A 24,624-nucleotide genomic window follows, 5' to 3' on the forward strand; every position below is an offset into this window, starting at 1 on the left:
GTTCATTGTGGTGGTGAGCGTGGTCACGGAGGTGTTGCTGGTGGTGGTGGTGATGGTAGTGAAAGACGGCATTGCTGGTGGTAGCGGAGGTGGTGGTGGTACGACGCTCGTACTGGAGGAAGGTACAGGCTTCTTACTATTTACAATGCTGCTGTGGTGGAAAAATAGCTAAGACGAGCTCGACTGGTTCATGTTGCCGAACATGCCGGTGGAGAAGGACGTCTGCTGGCCGGCCTGGTTCCCGCCGGCTCCGCCCGAACCGCCCGACCCGCCACCGCCACCACCGCCGCCGCCGCCGCCACCACCAGCACCAGTCGCCCCGGTGCTGCTGTTCTGACCGGCTGCGTGCTGATTTTGCGCGTTCGACGAGCGGTTGTGCTTCGACACTGGCGGCTGCAGATACTCGTGCTTCGCCAGCGCAAACACATCCATCCGATCTTCTTTGCGGTACGCGAGGCAACCGCGAATAAAGCTCTGGAAACGAGAATCAACAACATTAGACATAAGACACACGGAGAATACCAACATAGACGCCAACCAACATACCTTCGCCTCGTTCGATACGGTCGGTTTGTTCGCAAACTGCACCTCGGTCGCCTTCAGGATGGTGTTCTCCTCGAGGATGGTCGCCTGGGACTGGTTGTGGCCGAACGGCTTCTTACCGTACAGACACTGGTAGAAGATCACGCCCACGCTCCAGACGTCCACCTTGGACGAAATCTTCGGCGGGTTCTTCCCAACCACGAAGCACTCCGGTGGCAGATACCTGGCGACGACGACCGGCCGATACACGGAACACGGGCGCAAAATTGGAAACAACAAACGAACAAACAGTTGGAGAATTAGCTTTTCTGCATCGGAATTGGCTTCTTCTGGGTGGGTTTGGATGCAGGGGGGGATGGAAGGGTGAAAATGGTATGGAAGAAAGTGAGAGTTTTCTATCGCAAACAGAAAACATTTCTAATTGTCGCTAGGTAATGGCAAAGTCAGTGTTATATGACTAGACGTAGTAGACTTTACTGCCAGTTTTCAATGAACGTCAAACAGTTACTTTAAATACAATTTTGAAAAACAAATTAAGTATTTTAAACCATTATGTGATTTAGATCATAGAGGATAAAAGGAATCTGCTGTTCACTAGGGTTCGGATTTCGTTGCCTATCCGTTAACGTCAAAACTAAACACTTTGCAGCACTTTACAGGTCAGTTGTCAGAGCGTTACTTTAGTTACTACTTAGGGTCAGGTCAGATCAGGGCAGACAGCTTGATTGTTTGTAGTAGCACGAACGAAATCTAATCAGCGACCGTCGAGCGGAATGCCGAGAGAGGTTGGAAGAAGTAAAGTGGCCCCATATTCCATCGGCATGCGGCGGGGTGGGGGCCCACTGCTTGCTTCGTTGCTCACCAATAAGTTCCAGCACCTTGTGACGTAAGATCCATACCATGGTCGGGATTATAGTTCTCTTCGTCCATCACCTTCGACAGACCAAAGTCAGTGATCTTGATCTCACCGCACACGTTACCCTCGGTCAGCAGAATGTTGCCCGGTTTCAGATCGTAATGGATGATGGGCGGCTTGATCTCGTTGAGATACTTGAGCGCCGAAACGACCTGCGAAGTGATAGATAGATTAGGGTTACTCCGATGTCCCGACCGACACGATTCACGAAAATCCCGCACATACCTGCATGATGATCGAACGGGCCTCCTTCTCCGGGATGGTTTTGTGCTGCTTCAGGTAGAAGTCCAGATCGTGCCCGTCGCAGTACTCCAGCACGGTGCAGAACGAGTTGGCATCGATCTCGAACACGTCGTACAGCTTCACCACACGCGGATGATCCAACGCCTTGTGGATGTTGTACTCCCGGAGCGCGTGTCTAAAGCGAGCGTGAAAGACAAGGGCGGTTCATCAATAGCTGTCGTGCCGGACTGGCAGGGGGGTATATTTACTTGATATAGTTCGCCTTCTTGTCCTCCTTCCAGTCTTTGTTGAGCTGGTGCACCTTACAGGCGACGTATCGCTGCTCCTTCAGGTCGAACGCCTTGTGCACCTCGGAGAAGCCACCCTTACCGAGTAGCATTAGCAGCAGGTACCGATCATTCAGCACTGGATGATTGTTAAACCGCGACTAGAAACGAAAACAGGGGTTAACACTGGGGAAGCGCGCCCCTACTTCATCTACGATGCTAATAATTACCTGATCCTCGTTATGTATCCGCTTCAGCTCGCGGATGTGCAGGTTGCGCTCCCGCTCGAGCTTCTCCATCTCGAGCTGCAGATCGGCGTCCTCCTTCTTTAGCGCGTTCTGGCGCAGCTTCAGGATCTCATCGCACTCGTAGTACTCCTGCAGCGTGAAGATCGAGCTGTTGCTCACGACCGGGTCGGGCTTGAGGAACGTGCTATCGTTGCCGTTATGCAGTGACGATCCGCCGCTCGAGCTACCACTGCTGCCACCGACGCTACCACTGCCGGCCCCGCCACCGCCACCTAGTGAACCGACCCCGCCAGCACCGCCGGATCCGCCGGCCCCTCCGACCCCGCTACCGACGCGATCGGTACCACCAGCACCGCCAGCGGACGCACCGCCCGACGCGGACGAGTTGTTACGCTTGCGGCCACCCTCGCTGTTGGTGGGCCGCTTCTTCATCAGCAGCTTCTTCTGCCGATCGATTTCCTCCCGCTCGGCAGTAATCTCTTCCTGTCGTCTGGGGGCGAAAGGATAGAAAAAGGTCGATCAAAATCTATTCCCCAAACCATTAGCAACTCCGATCAACAAATTGAGGGAGGTAAAGGACGCGCTAATTATCTGAAGGTTCAACCAATCGGATTTGAATCCAGCTGTTGATGGTGTTTACTGAAAAAAGGCTGTACACTTACTTTGCCAGCTCCTGGAAGGCGTAGCCGTCCGTCCAGTTCTCCTGGAACGTCGCACCGACGCGCTGCGTGACGAATTGGCCGAGCCGGAGTCGGTTCTGCATGCACTTCTGGCGCGCCTCCTTCTTCTCGATGTTGCTCTTCTGCTTGAGCAGCTTCTTCACCACCTCGATGCACTTGTTGATGTGGCTCTTGTGCTGCTCGATCGCCTTCTGGTGCACGCTCAGCTGGCACTTCTGCTCGTCTGACAAGCGCGACAGCTCGTCCATGCGCGTCCGGTTGCTCTCGAAGTCGTGGTCCCGCTCGGTGATGTCCGCCTGCGTCAGGTCGGTCTGCACCAGCTTGGTCACCATTAGGGGCGGCGTCGCAGTGGCGGCCGTGGCCTGATGCGAGCTGCCGGCGAACAGGTTGCTGTTGCTGTTGACCCCATCGCCGAGGAGCTGCTGCTTCCCGACGGCTGACGTTCCGCCCATCACCGGCACCAGCGTCGAGGCGGTGGCCGCGCTGGAAGACGACGACGTGAGCGCCGTGGACTGCTGCTGTGTTTGCTGCTGCTGCTGTGTCTGCGATTGCTGTGATTGCTGCAGCTTCTGTGCAATTGACTTTACCGACGACGTCACAACAGCCCCGCCTGGGAGTTGGAGCACGGAATTGTTGTTGTTGTTATTGTTCGTACTACTGACGGGTGTGCTGGTGGACGTGGCCACCGACGTCGTGCTGGTGGGGTTTCCGCCACCGGTCACCTCTACTCCGCTGGTGGTCGATGTGGCACCTCCTCCACCGTTACTGCTACTGTTGCTGCTGGTGCAGGTAATTGTTATCCGCTGGAGGTGAAGGTGCTGCTCACTGCCAACTCCCGTGCCACCATTGTCCCGTTGCTGCTGATGGTTCGTCCCTACCGCTGCTGCGCTTTGACCGGTAGCCGCCGCCACCGCCTGTGTGGAAGCAGGTTGCTGCGAGGTTGGAAGGGGTGGCGTTCCCGATTGGTTTTCGCGCTGCTGGGCGTTCGTCGTGATCGTCGTCTGTGCGCCGGTTGTTGTCGTAGACTGTTGTGCGCCTATCTTCCCGACCACGCCACTTTGCTGCTTGTGCTGCTGCTGGTTCGATGTAGCCGATACGGTGCCCGCACTGGTCACCACCGCTGAAGCCGACGACGCCGACGATGACTGCTGCTGCTGCTGCTTCCGACCACCGAGCAGGTGCTGCGGGATGATGACCAGCGATGAGTACGGCTGACAAACAACGGCGCTGTCGCCACCGGAGTTTTGCCGCAGCACCTGGCCGGTGGCCGAGAGCGCCGGCGAGAGAGGTGTCGCGGCGGACGACGTTGTCGTTGTGGCGACGATCGGCGTCGTCAGAGCTGCCACGGGCCCGGTGGAGGCGGTGGTCGGTCCGGCGGCTGCTGCTGCCGCAGCCACAGCGGCCGCTGCGGCCGCCGCTGCCGAGGTCGCCGGGGAGCCTGGCGACGCAGGAACTAGAACGGTCGGGGAGTTGGTGTTGCCGCCGCCACCGCCGCCCGAACCACCGGACGCCGACGACGAGGACGAGATCGACTGCCGCACGCCGGAGCGTGTTCCGGTGCTACCGACGAACAGATCCTGCTGCTGCTGTTGTTGCTGTTGCTGCTGCAGCAGAACGTTGGTGCTGCTGCTGTTGCTCGCGTTGCCGACGGTGCTGGTGGCGTGGGCGATGATGCTGGAGTTGCTCGAGCTGGCCGTGACTGCTACCGCCGCTACCGAGCCCGCCGGTAGCAGCTGCGTCGTCTGCGACGTGGGAGGATACATCGGATACTGACCGTGGGTGGCGGACTGCTGCTGCTGGTGCGCGTTCGGACTTTTGGTGAGTGCGCGCGACGCCAGGTTGCTGCCTGTGGCCGCATTCGTGCCACCGCTCGCCGCTCCCGCCGCCCCTCCTCCGCCCGGATCGACTTGGGGGGACGAATTGGTTATTGCTCCTAAGGTGCCGCCGCCAGCGGTGTTGTTGTTGCTGCTATTGCTGACCACGACCCCGACAGCGCCACTGGCAGACGTCGTGACGCTGTTGGCGGCGGCGGCGGCGGTGGCGTTGGTGGTGTTGGTGGTGCTGGTGCTGGTAGTCGAGCCGACGGCATAGTGCTGCGTGGCACCCCGTAGCACCGTCGCCACCACTGTCGCCGTTGAATGTTTGAAAAAGTAATCATTTATCTTCTTAGTATCACTTAGCGGCTGCGAAAGCCGCGGGGCCTTAACATTATCTCTACTATCACGCATATGACCTGCGGTGGTTGTGCCACCACCTGCTCCTCCATTTCCTCCTCCTCCTCCTGCTCCCCCCGCAGTTGACGCTCCTCCGCCGGGGCCACCGTTATCGTCCGGTGGTCTCCGTTTTCGCTTCCGATCCGACCCGGACCTGGTTACCTTCTCGACCGGGGTGGCACCCACCAGCCGGGGGGTGTTGTTGTTGGTCGTGGCCCCGGCCGGGAACGCCGGTGTTGCTTGACTGGGTGGTTGAGCTGCCGCCGCCGCACTCACGACGATCGTCTCGAGCTCCTTATCACTAGGCGACGAGCCGGCGCTCATGTTCGAGTCCTGATCCTTGTTGTTGTTATGATGCGACTGCTGCTGGTGATTGTGGTGATTGTGGTGGTTGTGCTGGTGTTGTTGGTGATGCTGCTGCTGCTGCTGCTGGGGGTGGTGTTGGTGGGGATGATGGTGGTGATGCTGCTGCTGCTGATGCAGCGCGTTTCCGGTGCCGGTGATAGGAGGCAACAGCGACGTGGACGCCGAGGCAGTCGTTGTCGTGTTCGTCGGGGTGGCGGACTGCGCGTTGCTGTTGTTGTTGTTGTTGCCACCTCCACCTGTGGCACCGTTACCAAGGGCTCCTCCACTGTTGGCGTTGGCCGTTATGACCGCCGCCGTCTGCTGCTGCAGCTCGCCAGTCGTCACCACCGCCGGCGACACTTGCGGCTGTTGATGAAGCTGCTGGTTGTTGGCGGCGTAATGTTGCTGTGGCTGCTGATGGTGTTGCAGGTGGTGGTGATGAAGATGGTGCTGCTGTTGTTGTTGTTGTTGTTGCTGCTGCTGCTGCTGCTGTTGCTGCTGTTGCTGCTGCTGCTGCTGTTGCTGCTGCTGCTGCTGCTGCTGTTGCTGCTGCTGGAGATGTGGATGATGATGGTGCGGAACGGCTTGGTCAACTTGCTGTACTATGGTTGCCTGTGGTGCCATGTGCAACTGAGTAGCGGCAGACATCTACGGAGGCAGATCAACAAAAAAAAAACAAACTATTATAAAACAGACCAGGAAGGTGGAAATAAAAATAGTCAAACAATAAGCTAACGTCATCCTTAAGATAGAGAAGCAAGCAGAGCGCGAGTTTCGCGAACGTTCGCCAATTCGTTATTTAATTTAATTTATCAAAAAACCACTGTTACCAAACGGCGATGTACACCTCTCGCTGTTTCTAGGATCTGTTCGGCAAGCTATCCATACAAAGGAGAGCTTTAAATGTGGAAGAACAATCGGAAGAAAATGTGCGAAAAAGAGAGCGAGCGAGTGAGAGAGAATGAGAGAACTCACATATAAAAAAAACAGAGAGAGAGAAAGAGAAAGAATGGTAAATCACGAAACCACTTTGCATTTGGTTCGCAACACCCACACAACCACGGTTCGGTTTCCTTGCATTCGCCGTTACACGCAACGTGTGCACTAACCGAAAGGACATCACACTGCGGCGCACACATGCACAAGGCTCGCTGTGGCGCTATCCGTGCACCAATGTGAAGCAGGTCTCGGTCTAACCAATTGAGTCGCACACAAATGCGGCAAGGCTGGCGGCGTTTGCTGTACACACGCTCGCACACTACTATGGCAAGGATGAATTGCGCTCTCCCTCATTTTATTCTGTTTTCTCCCCGTCTCACTCGCTCTTTGCATCTTTCTCTCTCTCTCTCTCTATCTCGCTCTCTCGCTTCCACCCCGTTGTCTTCGATGGTGGATTGAACCCATGTTCTACTTTTATTTTCTTTGATTGATCACATTTAGTTCTTCCACAGTTTGACGTGAGGGAGACAAAAATGGACGACGCGGACACAAACCATCATCAAAATTCGATTCACATTTCTCGACAATGCTGAAACTTTTGACACAATCACTTACACTATATTTCAGCAAAATGGAATATTTCTACACATCGACAGGAAGTCGGCAAGGGGGTCGAGAACGGTTGAAATGAAAATAATTATCGTAGCACCACAGCTTTTCGCAAGCCTACATATTCAAATTATCGCACAGCATGTCCATTCCGTTGAATGCGAATGTACGAATGTATAGGGGTGTGCGTTTGTGTATGTGTGAAGTGTATCGTAGTGTGCGTGGCTGTGTATTTATCAATGTATCAGCTTAAAACTGCACCCCTCCGGATCTACCGGTCCCCCTCTAGCACGCACATTTTCCACTTCGCTCTCACTCCCTCTGGCACTATCAATTGGTCCGGACGGTGGCTTTTATTCCTGTCTTCCGATTTACACAAGGCGAAGCCGAAATCAGCTAATTTAATGCGACCAAAAGATGGTCGACATGTTCGGGATGTTCGGTGTAAAACATTGGCAGGATATATGCGAGACCAGGCAGCGCACTTCACTGCAGCGCGCGATTTTCCACTTGCACCACCACCACACCACACGGCAGAATGGACGACCGACGATGTATTAATCGTGGACAAATTTTCTTTGCCCACACCCCTCCTCCGTCGTGCAAAAAAACCCCCGGGGGTGAAAAATGAAAGCTCGCCCAAGCTCGCCTAAGCCAAGTTTTGCTCCTTTTGGGGTTTTTGATCTATTCACCGTGTGTGCTACACGGGCACTACTACACAATCGGCTGTACCCCGACACGGCTGTGTCCCTTTACAACTGACCGCAGGCTACACACACCAATGCAGTCACGTACACGTACCGGCAATGCCGAGAGAGAGAGAGAGAGAGAGAGAGAGAGAGAGAGAGAGAGAGAGAGAGTGAGAGAGTGTGAGAGAATGAAAAAGAAAAGAGAGCCAGCCAGACAAATAAAAACATGAACTCAGTGGAAAGAAAATTCCGGACGGGAAGGAAACGCACGCACAAAACACAGACCAACCCTTAAGCTGCGGGGTGCAAGCGAACAGGGGTGGCACACATACAGCCATGCGCCCAATTGACCGATCGATCGGTATAATCCAGCACAATGATTCAACGGGCCCTTACAGAAACATACGCACACCACCTAGGCGCTCCTCGTAAACACTGCCTGACCGACCGTATATTGTGAGGAGCCGCCCCATGATGCCTCCCCAAAAACAGCATTGCCCCAGGCCCTGCCTGTCGCTGTTTTGAGTTTTGAGATGTTGCTGGTGTGTTGTCATAGCCCCGCACACATACCATTCGGTTCGGTGTCGGTTTGAATCAACCCTAGAAGCACACATAAAATCACCCCCCAAACACACACACACACACACACATGGTTGGTCAGCTGCATTTCAGGTCCACCTTGTTCCTGCCGTCGTCTTGTGATTTGATAGCATGAAGCATAACGTTGGGCGATAGGGTGATAGTCATGTTGCAGCAGAAAGAAGAACAGCCAGGCTCGCTCAACCTCAACCGCGATCCTTTGACGGGTGGGGTGGGGGATGGGGGTTGGGGTTTGGAGGGTTTAAAAACTGACGCACATTCGAGCGGTTTGGGGGGCGAGAAACATATATCGGCACAAGAACCATGTTTCGAGATGCTCGAGATTTAGAGCGAAAGAACCAGGATTCCGTGCAGGCAGAGGCAGGACAATACGAAACAAGCACATGAACGATGTGGAAACTTGCATGGGAAAATTATCATCACGTGGATATCGCCGAACGAGGGAGGGGGGTGGAAGAATATGGCGATTGTGCGCCGCTGTTGATCGCTGTTGATTGCAGGGCTGGAGGGCTGACATGGTGTGGAGCGCCGAAGTGGAGGGGGGTGTGGGGGGGGGATGGTGCGAGGGTAGACCGAAATAAAAATAAAACACAAATTAAATACACAACACGTACCACCGCAGCAATGCCCAAATCAATATGGCGGCCGAGCGCGGTGGTAACATTGACGGCAACGGCACGCTTTCTTTTCGGTCGATTCGCTGCTGGCGCTGCTGGCGCTGTTGCTGTTGCTGTTGCTGTTGCTGTTGCTGTTGCTGTTGCTGTTGCTGCCGCTTTTGCTTGTGCGGCTTCTGCTACAACATACTTGCGTATCGCCGATGATGACGATGCCGCCGTCGTGCGCACATTCTTTCTTTCGTAACGGCTTGTATTATCACAGTACGGGCCGACGTCGCCGTCGCCGCCACCGCCACCGCCGCCGCCGCCGCCATTACCACCAATACTACTACTGCTACCACCACTTCCGACGGAGCTTTTGCTAGGCATCATTTCCTGCGCCACTACCGACCACCGATGGCGATGCCACACTAAACTGTTACTACTACGGTGGCCCGCCACTGCTGCCACTGCTACTCATCAGCCCCGAACGGCTGATTGGCGCAGTTTTCGAGCAGCAGCAGCAGCAGCAGCGCCAGTACTCAACTTCTGTGTCACCATTCGCGCAGTTTTGTGCCAGTCTACCTTGCCTACTTTTGGTCTCTGCCTTGCTCGGCAATCCCCCGCACAACGGAACGGCCGCGGGGTTTGCTTTTGTTTTGCTCAGTGCAAACACACCACCGACGACGGCATCAATGACAACAACAACAACGGTGGCAGAGTGGTAGCCGCGGTCGCATGCAGTCGGATGCGGCCTCCCCTACCCCCCGGCAGCCGCGCCATCATCCCCCGCGCTCGCAGATCGTCGCGCCACTTCCGCGTGTTTCGCGCCCGCCGCCGCCGCCACAACACCACCACGTTTCCGTTCGGAGGTAAATTAAACCAAAAACAAAAAAAAACGCACACACTCCTGTTCGCAATCTTTGCCACATGCGCTTCGCCGCTGGTCCGGTATGAGTGTTGTGTTTAGCCGCGCGCGCGAGAGATCGATTACACGTGAACTGTGTCCACCAGCGGACTGGCACCGCCGCGCCGAACCAGGCCAAACGCAACCCCGAGCGACCGGGGCGAAAAGATGCGTAATTAAATCTTCTTTAACCTTACGACGTACAGCGCGCTCTTGCTTTTCCCTTTCTTTCGCTTTAGTTCCTTCTCCTCCCGTTTTTTTGTTTTTCCTCTGTCAATGAGACCAGCCGCAAGGAAAATGAAGAAGAAAAAAAAAACAACAAACAAACGGGGGTTGGTGGAAAACTTAGTAGCGTTTTCGATTGAGCCCCTCAGCTGAATAATAACAAGAATACCAGAAACAAAAACACACACACACACACACATATACACAACAAACCCGTCACAGGGGCTCCGCGAACGCTTCTAGACGCGAACTGCGATTCTCGCCCTTGTGAACTCGGTGGTGCCAAGAAAAGCGAGAGAATCCGGCCGGAGATCCGTGTCCTCCTATCGTGTTCGCCGGTGAGTTTGTGTGAGTGGTGGATTTGTTTCCCAGCTGCCCGCTGCTTCCGCTGCCGAACGCAATATCGCTGTGTGGGCCCTCCCCGCGAGAAGCCGCGAGAAGGGAACGGCAAAAAAAAAATAAAATAAAGCGTCAGCCAACGTGCATGCGACGTCGACGCGGGCCGAGTATCGCCGCCATGCTGCACGGGGCTGTAGCTCCCAGCAACCTTCTGCTGCTGCTGCTGCTGCTGCCGACGGTGGCTGCCAGCGGTTTACAAGATTATTCCGCGACATCGTAAAAAGGAACACACTCACACACAATAGAACGAACTCCGCGGACAGTTAGCGCCGTGCCGAACGCGTGTGCAGCGTGTATTCCCATCTGGCACCCGTGGAATCGCATCAGTATGGGTGTGCGGGGAACATAGAAACTTTCCGTGATTGCGATCGAACTTCAGAAATCCCTGATGAAGCTCAGGTGGAAACGTGCGAAGGGCCCGCTGGGATCGAATCGTACCTGCAAAAGGCTGATAGTCCCGGGTAGTTTCAGTCAGAGATGAGGAACCAACTGGTGCTGGAGAAATCAACGTGACAGCCGACATTGAAAAAGCTCAAACTGGTTTTGTACTGTTCTCAAAGATGCGCCCCCACCAACACGCCAAGGTGTATAGATCCCATATCGTACAATCTTTTATTTTTATTTACTAAACATGCATCCAACACCGTTCGTTGTTGGGAAGATGATTGAGAAAAGATGGGAAGAAGAAACGTAACAAAATGTTGGTTCAATTATGACTCGCTAGTTGCTCACCCCTGATGTAAGGTTGTGCCACCTCCGCTACTGTCGCGTAGACACACATACACATACGAGTACACACTAGGGGATGCGAAGCACTGATCTAAATAGACGTCAGCCGCACGCACCAGAGCCACAATACGCCGCGCGGTACTAAAACATGCCGTAGGCCGACGGGCGGCGATGCAACTGGCTGATATTCGGCGAATCGGCATCAACGACACCCAATCGGCGTCCGCGCACATCAACACTCACGCACACCAAACCACCCCACCGACTGGGGTGTGTATGTCGCTCTGGTTGTTGCTCCCCACCCCTGGCACCTGGGTGATCACCACCTAACACTCCCCCATCTCCCCCCCCCCCCCCCCCCCCAGACTACCTCCTAATACCGTCCACTGCATCCCAGGAGAAAATACCACAACATGTGCCAATACATACGTAATGAGAAAGGTAAATGAGTCTAGCGAGAAAAACTGGAGTGAAACATGCCACACCATGCATTTGGGATGACCATTTTCTTTCACCATATTGCTGAGCAGCCATCGAGTGTTGACCACCTCACGGGCGTGTGGACATTATTACCTATCTTTTTTTTTTCCAAACACTCCCAGGTCCGCGTTTTCCATTCCTTATAGCATGGGTAAACAGTGACGCAACATCAATAAAATTTATCCGGGACGAAAGGATATTGTTTTCGCGATGCGACGTCGCGCAACATCTCGAACAGAGCATTGCTCGCGCAGTACAGCACACGCGTATGCTCATGTAGAAAAAGAAAATTTGAATTTGCTTTTCCCTTACGGTATGGCGAAAATGAAAAACTCTATTCAAGCTGCATAAACACGAGAGTAGCAGAACCGAGGCCTCTTGAATATCTTGAGCAACGAAAGTTACAGTAGAACCGAACCCAACATACAATCGTCTTTAAGAAGTCTGGTCCTTATGTCTGGAGAGCACAGAAAGCCATTGCGCAATTCGAAAAAGAGAGCGATAGAGAGAGAGAGCGAGGGAAGTGGAAGGAAACCGGAAGCAAGGGAGAAAGATGGTCTAAAAACCGCCAGCCGCTATCACGGCGACGCAACATAGCACCCGTAGCGAAGGCAGCATAAAATTGACGCAACGCGAAAGAACGAAAAACGACTCGGGAACTTCCCCTTCGGAGAAACGCGACATGTTTCCCGTGGTTCCTTTGCGCCAGAGCGAGATCCAAACACGAATAAGGAAGAAGAGAAGGTGGGGGGGTTCACAGGTAGATGAATGATGGAGAACACGGACGTATTGCAAAATTAGATAACCATAGAGAATGAATATATAGCACAAAACGTTGTTGCAAGAGAGTTGTTTGAAAAAACTGCGTTAAACACCATGCAAATTGGAATGTACGAATAACCGTATTGAGTATCAGTGCCACAAATCCTTACCGATCCCATGGTGCAGCGGGCAAAGGCGAACATCTGATTGCAGGTGGGAATGGTCAATGGTTCGAATCCACCCAATACCCAAGCATATTTGAACAAAACAAAAATATGGCGCCTCTAGTAACTAAGGTCTTCCAAGAAGTGAAACAAAAGTGTATGAATGAATGGGGGTGAATATTGCTTTCGAAATCGAAACCATTACCACTCCACTCCTACCCCCCCCCCCCCCCATCCCCCACCCCCACTACCACTATGTTTTTCTGTCGTTTCGCTCTCTTTCTGCCCAACGACGAGATAGCCTAGGACTTATCACTCGCTCGGGCAAACCGGACGACATTGAGCAATGAGTGAGAGAGAGACCTCGAGAGAGTTCATGCTTTGTTATCGCTACAGTAGTAGTAGTTGGTGAGGAAGAAAGGACAACGAACAAGAAGGTTTTTTGTTTTTGTTTGCAATCGAGCGTGGTGAACAGGAAGCAAGAGGTAGGTACAAGGCAGACGAGGGTTAAAAGATGAGTTGCCTATTCGTATGCGTCACTATTGCTCAGCTATTCGAGCAGTGCATCGTGTCTTCACAATTGTTGGTTATGAATAATTTTCTAATACTAATCTGCAGTCAGCTGACTGTCCACCAACTGTTATCAAGAGGTATGGTGGAGAGCAGCTGGTGAGATGTTTCAACAACCTTTTGGAACCTTCTGTAACCGATGATTTGATTAGTTGACATATATTAAACCAATTAAAAGCGATAGATTCAGCCGGAGACATATGAACCATCCTAGAAAAGCAGAAGAACAGCAAAACGCAAATGCCGCAAGGCAACACCACCAGGGCACGGACACGGTAGCAGTAGCAGCGTAAAAAGGGCATCGAACAAATAGTAAAAAGCATTAGAATCGTATAAAAATAGACGCACCCGAAGGGTCGAGGACGCGCTGGCTTGCCAGTGTAAGTAGCAGCTGTAAAAAATGTAACACACATAATCGACAACCATAAACCATTCAGCTCAAGTGGCCCCTTCTGGAATAGGACAGTGCTCTATACGGTGGTTCTTTTCCGTTTTTCCGCGTTGGGTGTCGTATGGCAAACACATCATATGCTCAAGTACACCATGTGTACGATGTGTTCCACTATCGCACCCCCGCGTCCGCCACCCCATCGCCAACCATGACCGACCTTATTCCTCTAGCACATACACACACTTACGCACACAAATGCCAGCGAAGTGCACGGGCACGGGGAAAAACAACTCCCATCCGTTGCTGTGTCGCACTCGAGTTTTTCGGGAGTTAATGTGTTAAGCAACTGTTCTACCGTTCGTACCGAAAAGCAAAAAAAAAAAAAGGTTTCGCCGGAGAGACGGTTTATTTCTTGATACTTGAGAGCCAGCTGTACATCATGCTTCGCTCCCGGTCGGTCGCTCCACGCTGTCATCGCTTGCACACACCCGGTCCTCATGCACACTACCCGAGTTAAAAAGGACGAAGGGTACAATACACAGAAGGCCATCATTATCTTGCAGCCGAAGCTGCACACACATTTGTCCTTTGTCCTGGTGCAGGTTTTCGCTAACCGGGTGAGTAATACAACAGCGTGTGGTTGTGGTGCGTATGGCATGAAACAAGGAAATTCCCTCACCAGCCTTGCACGAGGGGAAGGAGCAAGAGAGCCAGCGATAGAGAGGGTGAAAGAGAGAAAGAGAGAGCGAGAAAAAGAAAAAAGAGAGAGAGAGTTGTCAAGCAAACGAGGACCCTAACGAGAGGGAAACTGTTCCCAGGCAGGTCCTTAATTTTCTGGTCGACGTGTGTGACACCAGGCAACACGGGTGGTAAGGATGGAAAATTCTCGCATGGAAAAAAGGCTATCCATCGCACTTTCCCGAAAAGCCCGCACCCATACGCACACGCACAAGGTCGAACAGGCCCTAGAACGGCATAAGGAAATGGAGTTGGTAAGACAGAGAGAGAGAGAGACCAGCAGGATACAGGCGTAAAGCGAGCGGTACATACGAGAAAGGATATACTTGTTTTCCAACGCGGCAAGAGACCGGATGCCTCCTTTCTACTATCCTTCCGCCATTGGTGCTATCGGCCCTCAGGTTGGGTATGTTGATTTTAGCCGTTAAATGATTTATCCCTCTGCATAGGAAAAACATACATCTATATGCTTTGAAATCCTAGTCCCACGCTTGCAACGCCGTCCTCTCAATGGTGGAGGTGATGGAAGGAACAGTGCCACTGGTAGTTCTCCATTCGGAATTTCAAAGATTCCCCGGCCGATCACAATGGAAACACATGGAGACACGAAAGGCACACGTCTCTATGCTCTGAACTCTGAACTATTTTTATTGCTATTGATTGAAACCTATCCTGCAGCGAATCAGCTAACTCCACAACACCGGTGGTTCATGGACGGTTCGAGGAGGCCCCGGGTTCCAAAAAAAACTTCCAAAAGGTATCTCCGCTGGTAACAACATTACCCAGAAAGTCCATCCATTTAACACCAAGATAAGACGTACAGACGTGACCTTGTGCACGGGTGAGGCTACAGATATTGGACTCATACTGAAGCGTGGCGTCTTTTGCCCACCATTTGGCCCATTCTTCGGAGCGAAACGGGTTCGAGCAAGACGGGCCCGATACTTAATTTAATTTAACTTCATGGGCCCAAGTCAGAAGAGCATATATATGTGCGTGTGTGTGTGTGTGTTTGGAAATTTTTGTTTGCCGAGGCAGTCGCGTTCGTAAGCCACCAGCACGGGGGAAAAAATAAATAAATAAATAAAACAAATCTAAACCGGAATGAGTGAAGATTGCTGCGTCGATGGTGCGAAGCAAAATAATGTAGGCCTCGCGCGCCTCGGACACAACAAACACACGAAGGCGGCAGGGCGCGCAGCGACGCACTCTCGTCGTCGGAAAGCCCTGAAAGCCGTTGGCAAAAATCTCGGTTTGTTTCTCGGTTATCGGTACAGCGTCCACGAACCGAAAAGCACCACAAGCACCGGGTGTCGTCCCAGGGGTGTGACTGTACATATAAATGTACAGCAGATCGCTGTTTCTAAGCGTACGCACGTACAGCTGACCTGCACACACGACGCTGGCGATGGGTTGCCGCCTCCTGACTGCCTGTGTATAGTCGTGCCGGTTTCGGTCGGTCGGTCGGTCGGTCGGTCGGTCGGCTCGCACTCCTCACCTTTTCGGAAATTTATTTATTTGCGTTTCAAAAAGAAGGCACCAACGCGCGAGTGCGAGGAGGCGATGGTTCCGGGAGCAGCGCAGATACCAGAACTGGGATGGTCTTGGGATGGTAGGACACCACACGGTGTACGGGGGGGCACGGCACGCACCCCTCCACCGGTTCCTCTTCCGTCCCATGCCCGGTCGGGCGACTAGAGCGCGAACGGTTGGTAGGCAACGCAACCGAATCGAACGCAGGGAGAGATGATGCTGCCGGGTGCAGGAGTGGGGGTGGGCGGGGGGGGGGGGGGGGGGGCGATATAGAGACATGGTAACTAGAGGCCCTTTTCGGGGTGAGAGACGACGGATGCGATAAACCTACCGCCGCCGCCTCGTCGACCACAGCAAGTCCGGGTGTATATGATGAGGAGGGTAAGAAGAGGAGCAGGTTCAGACGGTAAGATCGCGGATAGGTTGGAGAGAGGAGGGGGAAGGGGGGCTAGGGAGGGAACATGGTGGGCAAGATAGTGTGCACACGCAGCACGTACTTATAAATATTAACATTGACTCCATGAAGGTTTCGGTGTGGTACATACGAACGAACTCGCGCACACACACGTTCCCTCCCTTATTCTCGCTCTATCGATTGACAGCCACCCCCCCCCTCTCCCTCCCCCTCCACCTCCCAACACTTCGCTCCTAACCCCCTTGGGGGGGGGGGGGGACCCTTTCCAGCGGATTCTATCACTCTCTTTTCTGTCCCTCTCTCCCTCTCGCTGACTTAATCATTGCAGTCCGGTCGATAGGCGATGTCGCCATATCATGATCGTCGGCGCCGCGTTCGGTGGCTTTTCTCTTCCGCGGGCGAAGCCGCCCCACGGCTTGGGAAAAGAAAATGGCAAACACTACAAATGGCAAACAGTGCACCCACCGTACACCGAAAACAAGATGGCCACCATTCACCATTCGTTCACGTTCGAGAGCACAGCCGAACGAAGCTCTGCGTTTGTGTACGTGTGCTTAGTACAATGGGGGACGGGGGACGGGGGGGAGGCTACGCGGGGGTCAAGTAAGCTGAATTAAATAGCCGGCGAGACTTAGGCGAAAAACAAACTAAACCAAGCGCACCTTCCCTAAGCACTCATCCCACCCCATATGCCCTAGTGCTCCTCTTGTGGATTTCCCGTGGAACTCTTTCCATGAGAGCGGCACAATTTCAATGCAAACCCCGTCCAGAATGGAACACGTGGATGGAACGACCCCTTATAGATGGAAGGAATCCAAATTGGATCAACACGGAAGCCCGAGCCAAAACAATCCCCACAACAAGAGCTTGAAGGACACACTCGACTCCTACAGGGTGGAGAATAACCTGCCCGGATGGTAGGATAGATGGATATCGTGTCCCACAGCTGGCTCCTCGGATATCTGGATAGGCTCACTAGCGCAACATCGACTGTGTCTCATTTTTGCATTTCTCTGTTTTCAAGCAGCACACTATATAAAGGCCCGCTCGGAGAAGTTTGGATATAAGCAGATACTGGTTCCGAAGCCTAAACACATGCAATCCTTGGTACAACCCCGGCAGCAGACGCCTTTCTGGATGTACAGCAACCAGCAGTCGCATCCTATTGTTTCTCGAGAGATGGAAAGAAAGGGTACCGCTGTACAGAAGGAGCAGACGTGAGGGACCCTTTGGCATCGGGGAAGACAGAAGATATGATGCCCCGCGGGATAGGACAGGGAGGCATCGCGAGACCACCGATTGCATGACTCGGCGATTTGGGTAAAGTCACAGGCCACGTAGGGTGCATAAATAATGTGGCATGTATCCTTAAAGGAGTCGATGTTGCGAACACACACACACGCACGCAGTGGTGTAGCACCAATTTGACATTCATCGAGAGCACCTGCAACTGCTGCTGTGGTGATGTCCGTAAGACATTCAAGATGTTTCGCAAGTTCGGAGGACTACAACCCATTCGCTGTTCAAACCCCACTTACCCTTAGGACACACGAAGGATGATTTATTACATACACAGACTTCGTTGTGCCGCATAGTGACACACACCGGGCGGGAAAGATAGAGGTGTCTCTCACTGTTTCACATTTCTTTTTTTGTGACTTTCGTGAGGGAAAGCGTCCAAGTCAGGATTTTGGAGGCGTATGCTCGGACACCGAAAGGGGACACATTAATTATTGACCGGGTCTCGATCACCGGTACTTTTCATCAACTCCGGCAACAACTGGGTGCGATGGACGAAAGTCAGGAACCTTAAGGGTCTCTTGAGCACGAGATGCGCCCAAAAGAGAGAAAGAGAGAGAGGGAGAAAGAGTCCGAGAGTGGAGCTTTTCCGTAAACAGCCCCCCCGGCCAATATGGCGGATGGTTATGCAGCAGCATTTAGGGATCATCGAATATGCCAAGCTCCAACGGTCGAAGCGCACACGATGTCGAACATGCCAATAACCTCGTGAAACGGGGTACAGGGCTTGGCCCTAACTGTGATACCGTGTTGACAGCGGGAACGGTATAAACAGCAACAACATGTACCCCTTACGGGACCGCAGACAGGACGATATGGAGAACAGGTACTTGGCGTGAATAAGGTAGGTCCATGAAGAATTAACGGTTAGAGAAGAAACACGCGTGAGATAGAGAGAAGTATAGATCTCGAAATGGTGCATCTATCCACATGCATTCAGAAACTCGAATCCATCAACATCGGAGCCCTGCACTGATTCGGTTCCACTCGGGGTGGGCTTCGCCTAACCATCACCTAGCGACGAGAGGACTCCGACTACCGAACCTCTAGGTGCCCATTATAGGTTGCCGAGCTGTGGATTTGCAGAGTGCTCTCACTTTCGACCGAACCACCAGGCAGCACAAACGTACAAATATATATATTGTAGGCAAATCGCAACGGTTTGGCGAATTGGCGATGGAGCCAATTCTTGAAGCAGGAAAAAGCAGACCGACTGGGAAAGAGTACATAAATAGAAATCACAACGCAAGGCAGGGGGTCTAAAAGTGGAAAATCGCCCAAAAGCAAACTTCTCGCCGCAGTGAAGTTTGGCCTCGCAGCCTTCGCTGGCCGCTCGCAACCAACACAATGGGACGAAAAGGCGCAGAGAGCAAGATGCCGGTCGTACAAAAGTTAACATTAAGAATGCCGTGCTTAAGCTGTCGTCGGTCTGTAGAGTTAGGCCGGGCAAGAATGGGCAGCTTCTGGTTCGCTTTCTTCGTTTCTGGCGTAACAACCTTTGGCAGTCACGGATAGACTTAGCACGGTCTTCCCCGTACAGGGGTGGAGGAGGACCAGTGTTTCGATTACTAATCGAACGAACGCTGCCACTTGTGAATCACTTAATCGCCTCCATGTTTGCGTGACGTACTCGTGTACAACAGAGTCAGTTCCACCGAAATATGAGAACCGTTTTCGACAAACTATCCTGATGCAGAATGCAACCAACACCGAATTCAACGCACTGCATATTATGTACCTACCTATGCCCCACCTTACGCTATGTGCGCCTCGGCTACATCAGGTAAAGAAATATATCGAAAGAAAACTGGTTAGTAGACGACCGGGGCAATGTGTAATAAGGCGCAGGGCCTCTATAATAAATAAATAGCAAAGGCAAAAAACCGTGTGGACCGGAAAGTGAAAGAAGATGCTCGCTCGCTCTCCCTGCGTCGGACCATAGCTCGCAGGGCCGCCACGGTTCCGTTGGAAACGAAGGTGGAAAAAGGACCGGCATAAGACTGGACAGAGGACGACCGAAGGGAAAGCGGGGCACGGCACGGTAGGGGCAAATAAGACCCGCACAGCAACACCCGTTGTTCGGATGCCGCCTCCGAGTTCGCGGCTTGTGAACGGGCAAATTTTCGAGCATGCAAACGCGACCACCGGAGCCCGAAGGCTCCCGCGAGCGAACGGAGATTGGACCGCGCGCACAAGCGAAAGCGAAGATAGAAAGGAGCCAAGAAAGGTCGCCCGGAAAGGTACATAAGCCCGAGGAGGAACACTCGGCGAGCGGTTCTCGGTTCGCTGGGTTTCGCAAAGGGAATTGGACCAGAAATGTTTAGGCCGCCGTGCGCTTCTCACGGCTCCTTCTCCCACCCGGGTCTCGCCTCATCCTGCTCGAACGCTTTAACACGTTCCCTCCGCTCCCTGCACGTTGCTCCACTTCTTTCACCTGTGGAATTTACGAGCGAATCGAATCGAAACCACCACAAACAACGGCAACCACCGAAAGCCTAGCCGTACCTTCGCTAGTTGTACCTTTTAAGAATTCAAAATGGGCGCATGTTTTCCGTCGTAGTCTCCATGCCTTTCGAGAGATTACTTCCAGGCGGCAGCTGCTGTGACGCATTACAACTCTGGTATCCAGCTTTAGCCATAGAGTACTCTGCAACCAACAACCATCGGAGTATCGAGCAGAGTGTTGTTTGAAACGAGATTGAATCATCACTAGGCATCGAAAAGGCTACAAAACTAACTGGCAACAGCATATACAATAGCGCAACGCTACATTCGCGCGGGTTGACGGAGCAGTTATTTTGGGTTCGGTGGAGTATTACAAAAATAACACTAACAAATGGTGTAAGTATGCTGCGAATGGCGAAGCCGATGGCTGTTAAATCTTTCGCCGAGCCGGTAGAGGAGCCGTCGGAGCAGTGCGATGATGATGAACGCCAATGCAGGACACAGACCCGGATGATGACGACGGCGATGATTGTGCCTATACACTCGGGTAAGTAAGTGAAGAACATGGCGGAGGGGGGGGGGGGGGGGGGGAGGTGGGGGTCAAGCTAGACTCGGTATGAACTAACGTCAGACGGCGCCATAGCGCGAAAGAGATGTGGGTACGAAAAATCCAAAGGAGAACCTGCCCGAGCCAAAAAAGGACAACTGGAGCACGTATTAGCCAAAGGGGGAGGGGGAGGGGGAGGGGGTCGGTAAAGGAGATGGAAACAGAACGGAAGCATCCAGAATAGAAAGTAACGTTTTCGGTTTCCGCGAGGGAGGCAGCCTTGCAACCACGATGTGTCTCCTATGGAGCGAGGCGAATCCTCTCCTCTGTTTATTTACATCCAATGGTAACGGGGGAATGGGAGGGGGGGGGGGGGGGGGGGGGGGAGGTGGGTGATGACGGTGTTGCGCGGAGGCTGCCACTGCTACTGAACGCAACAAAAGTACTCAAGTAAGAGATCTGGAGAGACGTTTACAGCCACAACACAACAGGGCCGCAACATTATTTTTGGAAATGGGTAACATTTTCTACCGATGTCGTGCACGGACTGGGCAGACTCGAACCGCGAATCGCACAGAATGTGATTTGAAAGGATCTCCCCACACAATATCTTCGCACCTCGCTCACCCCTCGCCCGCAGCGATGCTAATACTGCTCCCATACAAGTGGATAGTCATTGTCGCCCGTTGTGTTTGTGTGTTCTTTTTCGTTTGTTTTAGTTTCTCAAGGACGAAGCAATTAGCGATCGGTCAACCTAGCGCATGTAGGAGCTGGCGTCGTGAATTTTTCAGAACGGCGTATGATGCAGATATTCTATCCCATAAAAAATGGCCGCCGTCCAAAGCGCTTCCGTTTGCTAGTATCTCCGAACCGCGAACGCAGTGTAAACCAGAGACCCGACCCAACCGAACTCCTACGACATCTTCAATGCGTCATCGATTGCGATCAACTTAAACTCACTAGCATCACAAGCGAGCCTCATAAACGAGGAAGCAAAGGAAAAACACCACGAAGGGAGAAAGCGCGATCGCAAACCGCACGCTCCAATGTGCAAAGTACACGCTCCAATGTGCACATCACCGATGACGTACGTCAGTTTAAGGTTAATCTAACGTCAAAATGTATGAATTACTTGCTGCCGAGTTGTGGCGGTGTTACCATATCCACCCGGAGGTTTCTAACACGACTCAATATCCAAATCTAGCTGTAGGTGTAGGTAAACTTGCAGATATAATTGAGCAGATAACAACCACACACCGATTGAGCGCTGCGGTGTAGCGTACGGTGATTGGATTCGCATGTCTATCTCGATATACTACAACCTAGCTGTACAATATCGAGTATGTTTCAACTTGTGCAAGAAATTCGGAAACTCACAGTGAACTTCAAGGGCATATCGTTGTCATACGATAGATGCAGCTAACAAACGTTTCAATTGCTTAATTCAATGCATATGCTTCAATATCCGATTTAACTTACAAAACTTCTTCCAAGGTGCAGGAAACTGGGACACTAAATGATGAATTTAATACAATTACGAAAAACCCTGTTTAATGGCTTAAAAACTCTTACTGCAACTCTTTTTACAACAAACCCAAGCTTGTAAAAACTTTGTCCAAAGATGTTTGGAAACAAATTAAACGACGCAAAGCAAGATCTTCCGTTCGTTGCTCAACTATTGGACGTTGGATGGAATATTCCACGGGCTGATTGTGTACTGCCGAGAGATAATGACGTTCGGCCGTTCGTTCAACCCTTTACCTTGCCAGCGTTCACCCTCTCAATGACGCGGCGCGATAGGAGTGTGGCTTGGCACAGGTCCATCACCGCTTTTTCAGCATCAATGAAAAGAAATCGCTGTTCTTACACATCGATGGTGCAATCCGCAATGCAAACAAACGACAACAGCATTATCATTGCCGATCAGAAGATACCGCCGTCCGCATCTGCATATAGACGGTTTGAGTGGGAGACTGGGCGCCTCCTCACGCGATGTTTGCTCGAAAAATTTCATCTAATTTCGAGCACAAGAGACTGTTCTTATATCACACCCTGGTCGAGCACACGAACACTTGCTCCTGCCGTTCGAACTGGTTCCATTAGGCCCAGCTGAGCTCACCAGTGGAAACAGCACAAAGATATCGATCAATAACTCGCTGTTCTGCCTGCCATCCTTATGTACACCGCTACTATCAGCAAAAATGCGTCCACCAAACGTACCTATGTTTCCGGTTGCGCAAAAAACGGCTATATAATGTATGTGAACTTTTCTATTACCATCAAAAGGCAAATGTTTGCTGTACCAATGGAAGGAGCTCCTCTTTAGTTTTTGTCCTTTCACTCTCGGTTCGCCTAGACCTAGAACCACCCCCCTACGGGCCGCTAAACACCGTGACGGACACACGCTAAGGAACCAAAGAAAATGGTATATTACACAACGCAGAGCGACGGCACACGTCGCTTCGGCACCGATGTGCCAGCGGCAATGATGTTAGAACAAACCCTTCGAACCAGCCCTGTGAACCAGTTTGATTTTGCTGCCCTTTTTCTTTTTTTTTTTTTGTAAAGGGCCCATATAGCCGTCTACTCCCACACTTCCTCGGAATGTGTGGGACGACACATCACCAGCGGTACTCACGTAGATGTAGTACGCGGAACTCAGCATGTCATCGGGATGCTTGATGGGTTGATACGGTTGCAGGTGATAGTGGAACGGTTGCGGTAGGATCGGAATCGGCTTTAGCTGGAGGTGCAGCTGCTGCTGGTTGAGCTGCTCTTGCAGCTCGCGCTGGTGCTGCTGCTGCAACAGCTGCTGCTCTTGCAGCTCGCGCAACTGCTGCTGTTGCTGCTGCTGCTGCTGGAGCAGTTGCAGCTTTCGCTGCCTCTTGGCCGCGATGTGCCGACTACTGCGTTCCTGCTGATCGGTCTGCATCGCGATGGCCGAATGGTAGCTCGATTTGATCGGTGACAGAGATTTGTGTGATTTTCTTTAAAGGGGCAGGGAAGAAACTGCGGGTTCCTAGGACCACCAAACACACCGACACAAACAACACAGCGCACAAACCCGTTACCCCTTCTCCACACCAGTAAACTTGTTCTGCTAATCACTAAAGATTTGTATTTGATACGTTTTTTCTTTTTCAACACTTATCAACGCACACTGTCGCGAACAACTACACACAGAATGGACTGTTGTTATCCTGGCGGATTCCGAAAGAATCGATTAGCCGATGGTTCACGCTGTTCATGAAGTGTATTGGCTCGCTGTGCTTGCTCGCTGGAAGTTGTGGTTGTGCATGTTAGGACAGCTAGTTCGTGCCTCCCGAAAAACAAACAAAAAATAAGCACCGACCTGAACCGAATGGCGCTTCAAGTGGTGTACGAACTGTCACAAAACCCCACTTCCCATTTGCTTAACACAAAACAAAAAAGCTAGCTCTCACCGTTCCCGGGCGCAACACGAAGGATGAGCACCGAAGGCTGATTGGGTGGAAGCGGCCGGGTTGCCGGTTGGAATGCGAGGGGCTTGTGTGCACAGCAGGAAAGAAAGTGCACCGCCGTTTGATAGTGCGGTTTCCGCTGCACAGCTTTCTCCTCCGAACAGCCTGCCTGCCTTCTTGCTGCAAACCGCCAGGCCAGCACCGGGTCGCACTACTGCTGGAGCACACAACACTGTTGCAGCCGCCGTACTAGCGGAAAACACTCACACTACTGCCTGCCAGCTGGGGGCTGATGATAGTGGCCAAGCGCCAGCTGTGTGGTCGTGCTAGCCGCGGCGATGATCTCCTGCCACTGCCGATTGGCGATTATCTCTTCGCTTCGCGGTGCACTACTCTAATGGCAAGCTTCGAGATGGCGACCAGCCGACCCGATTCGCCCGAACAGCGAATATGCTATACACCGCTGGCGTAGGACACTCGGCTGCCCGGCTCGAAGCACGGTGTGGCGGCGCGCCTCGTTAGCAGAGAGTGTAGTGTTGCGGTTGCGGAACCCTTCGTTCCACTGACAGCTGCGATATCTCGGAACCGTAGCACCACCGCGAACGGTAGCAGAAAAGGCGAGCCAGCGCGCGAGAGCCAGAGGGAGAGAGAGAGAGAGGGCCGCTCGCGCAGCCGAGATTCGGCGCAGGAGCG

At 52.6% G+C, this 24,624-nt stretch overlaps 1 protein-coding gene across 1 annotated transcript; it reads right to left on the reverse strand.

Moving 5' to 3' along the window:
- Positions 1–137: 137 nt before the first annotated feature.
- On the reverse strand, positions 138–23,423 carry LOC131290413 (serine/threonine-protein kinase tousled-like 1). The gene is made up of 11 exons (XM_058319568.1): positions 23,130–23,423; positions 5,596–6,102; positions 5,009–5,538; positions 4,612–4,963; positions 2,879–4,509; positions 2,199–2,706; positions 1,951–2,129; positions 1,685–1,877; positions 1,406–1,611; positions 547–766; positions 138–474 (listed from the first exon to the last, which is right to left on the reverse strand). Exons 1-11 carry the CDS (start codon positions 23,421–23,423, stop codon positions 169–171), a joined length of 4,926 nt encoding a protein of 1,641 aa, XP_058175551.1. The 3' UTR covers positions 138–168.
- Positions 23,424–24,624: the final 1,201 nt, after the last annotated feature.

The sequence above is a fragment of the Anopheles ziemanni genome, chromosome X (genome assembly GCF_943734765.1).
Source record: "Anopheles ziemanni chromosome X, idAnoZiCoDA_A2_x.2, whole genome shotgun sequence".
NCBI classification, from domain to species: Eukaryota; Metazoa; Arthropoda; class Insecta; order Diptera; family Culicidae; genus Anopheles; species Anopheles ziemanni.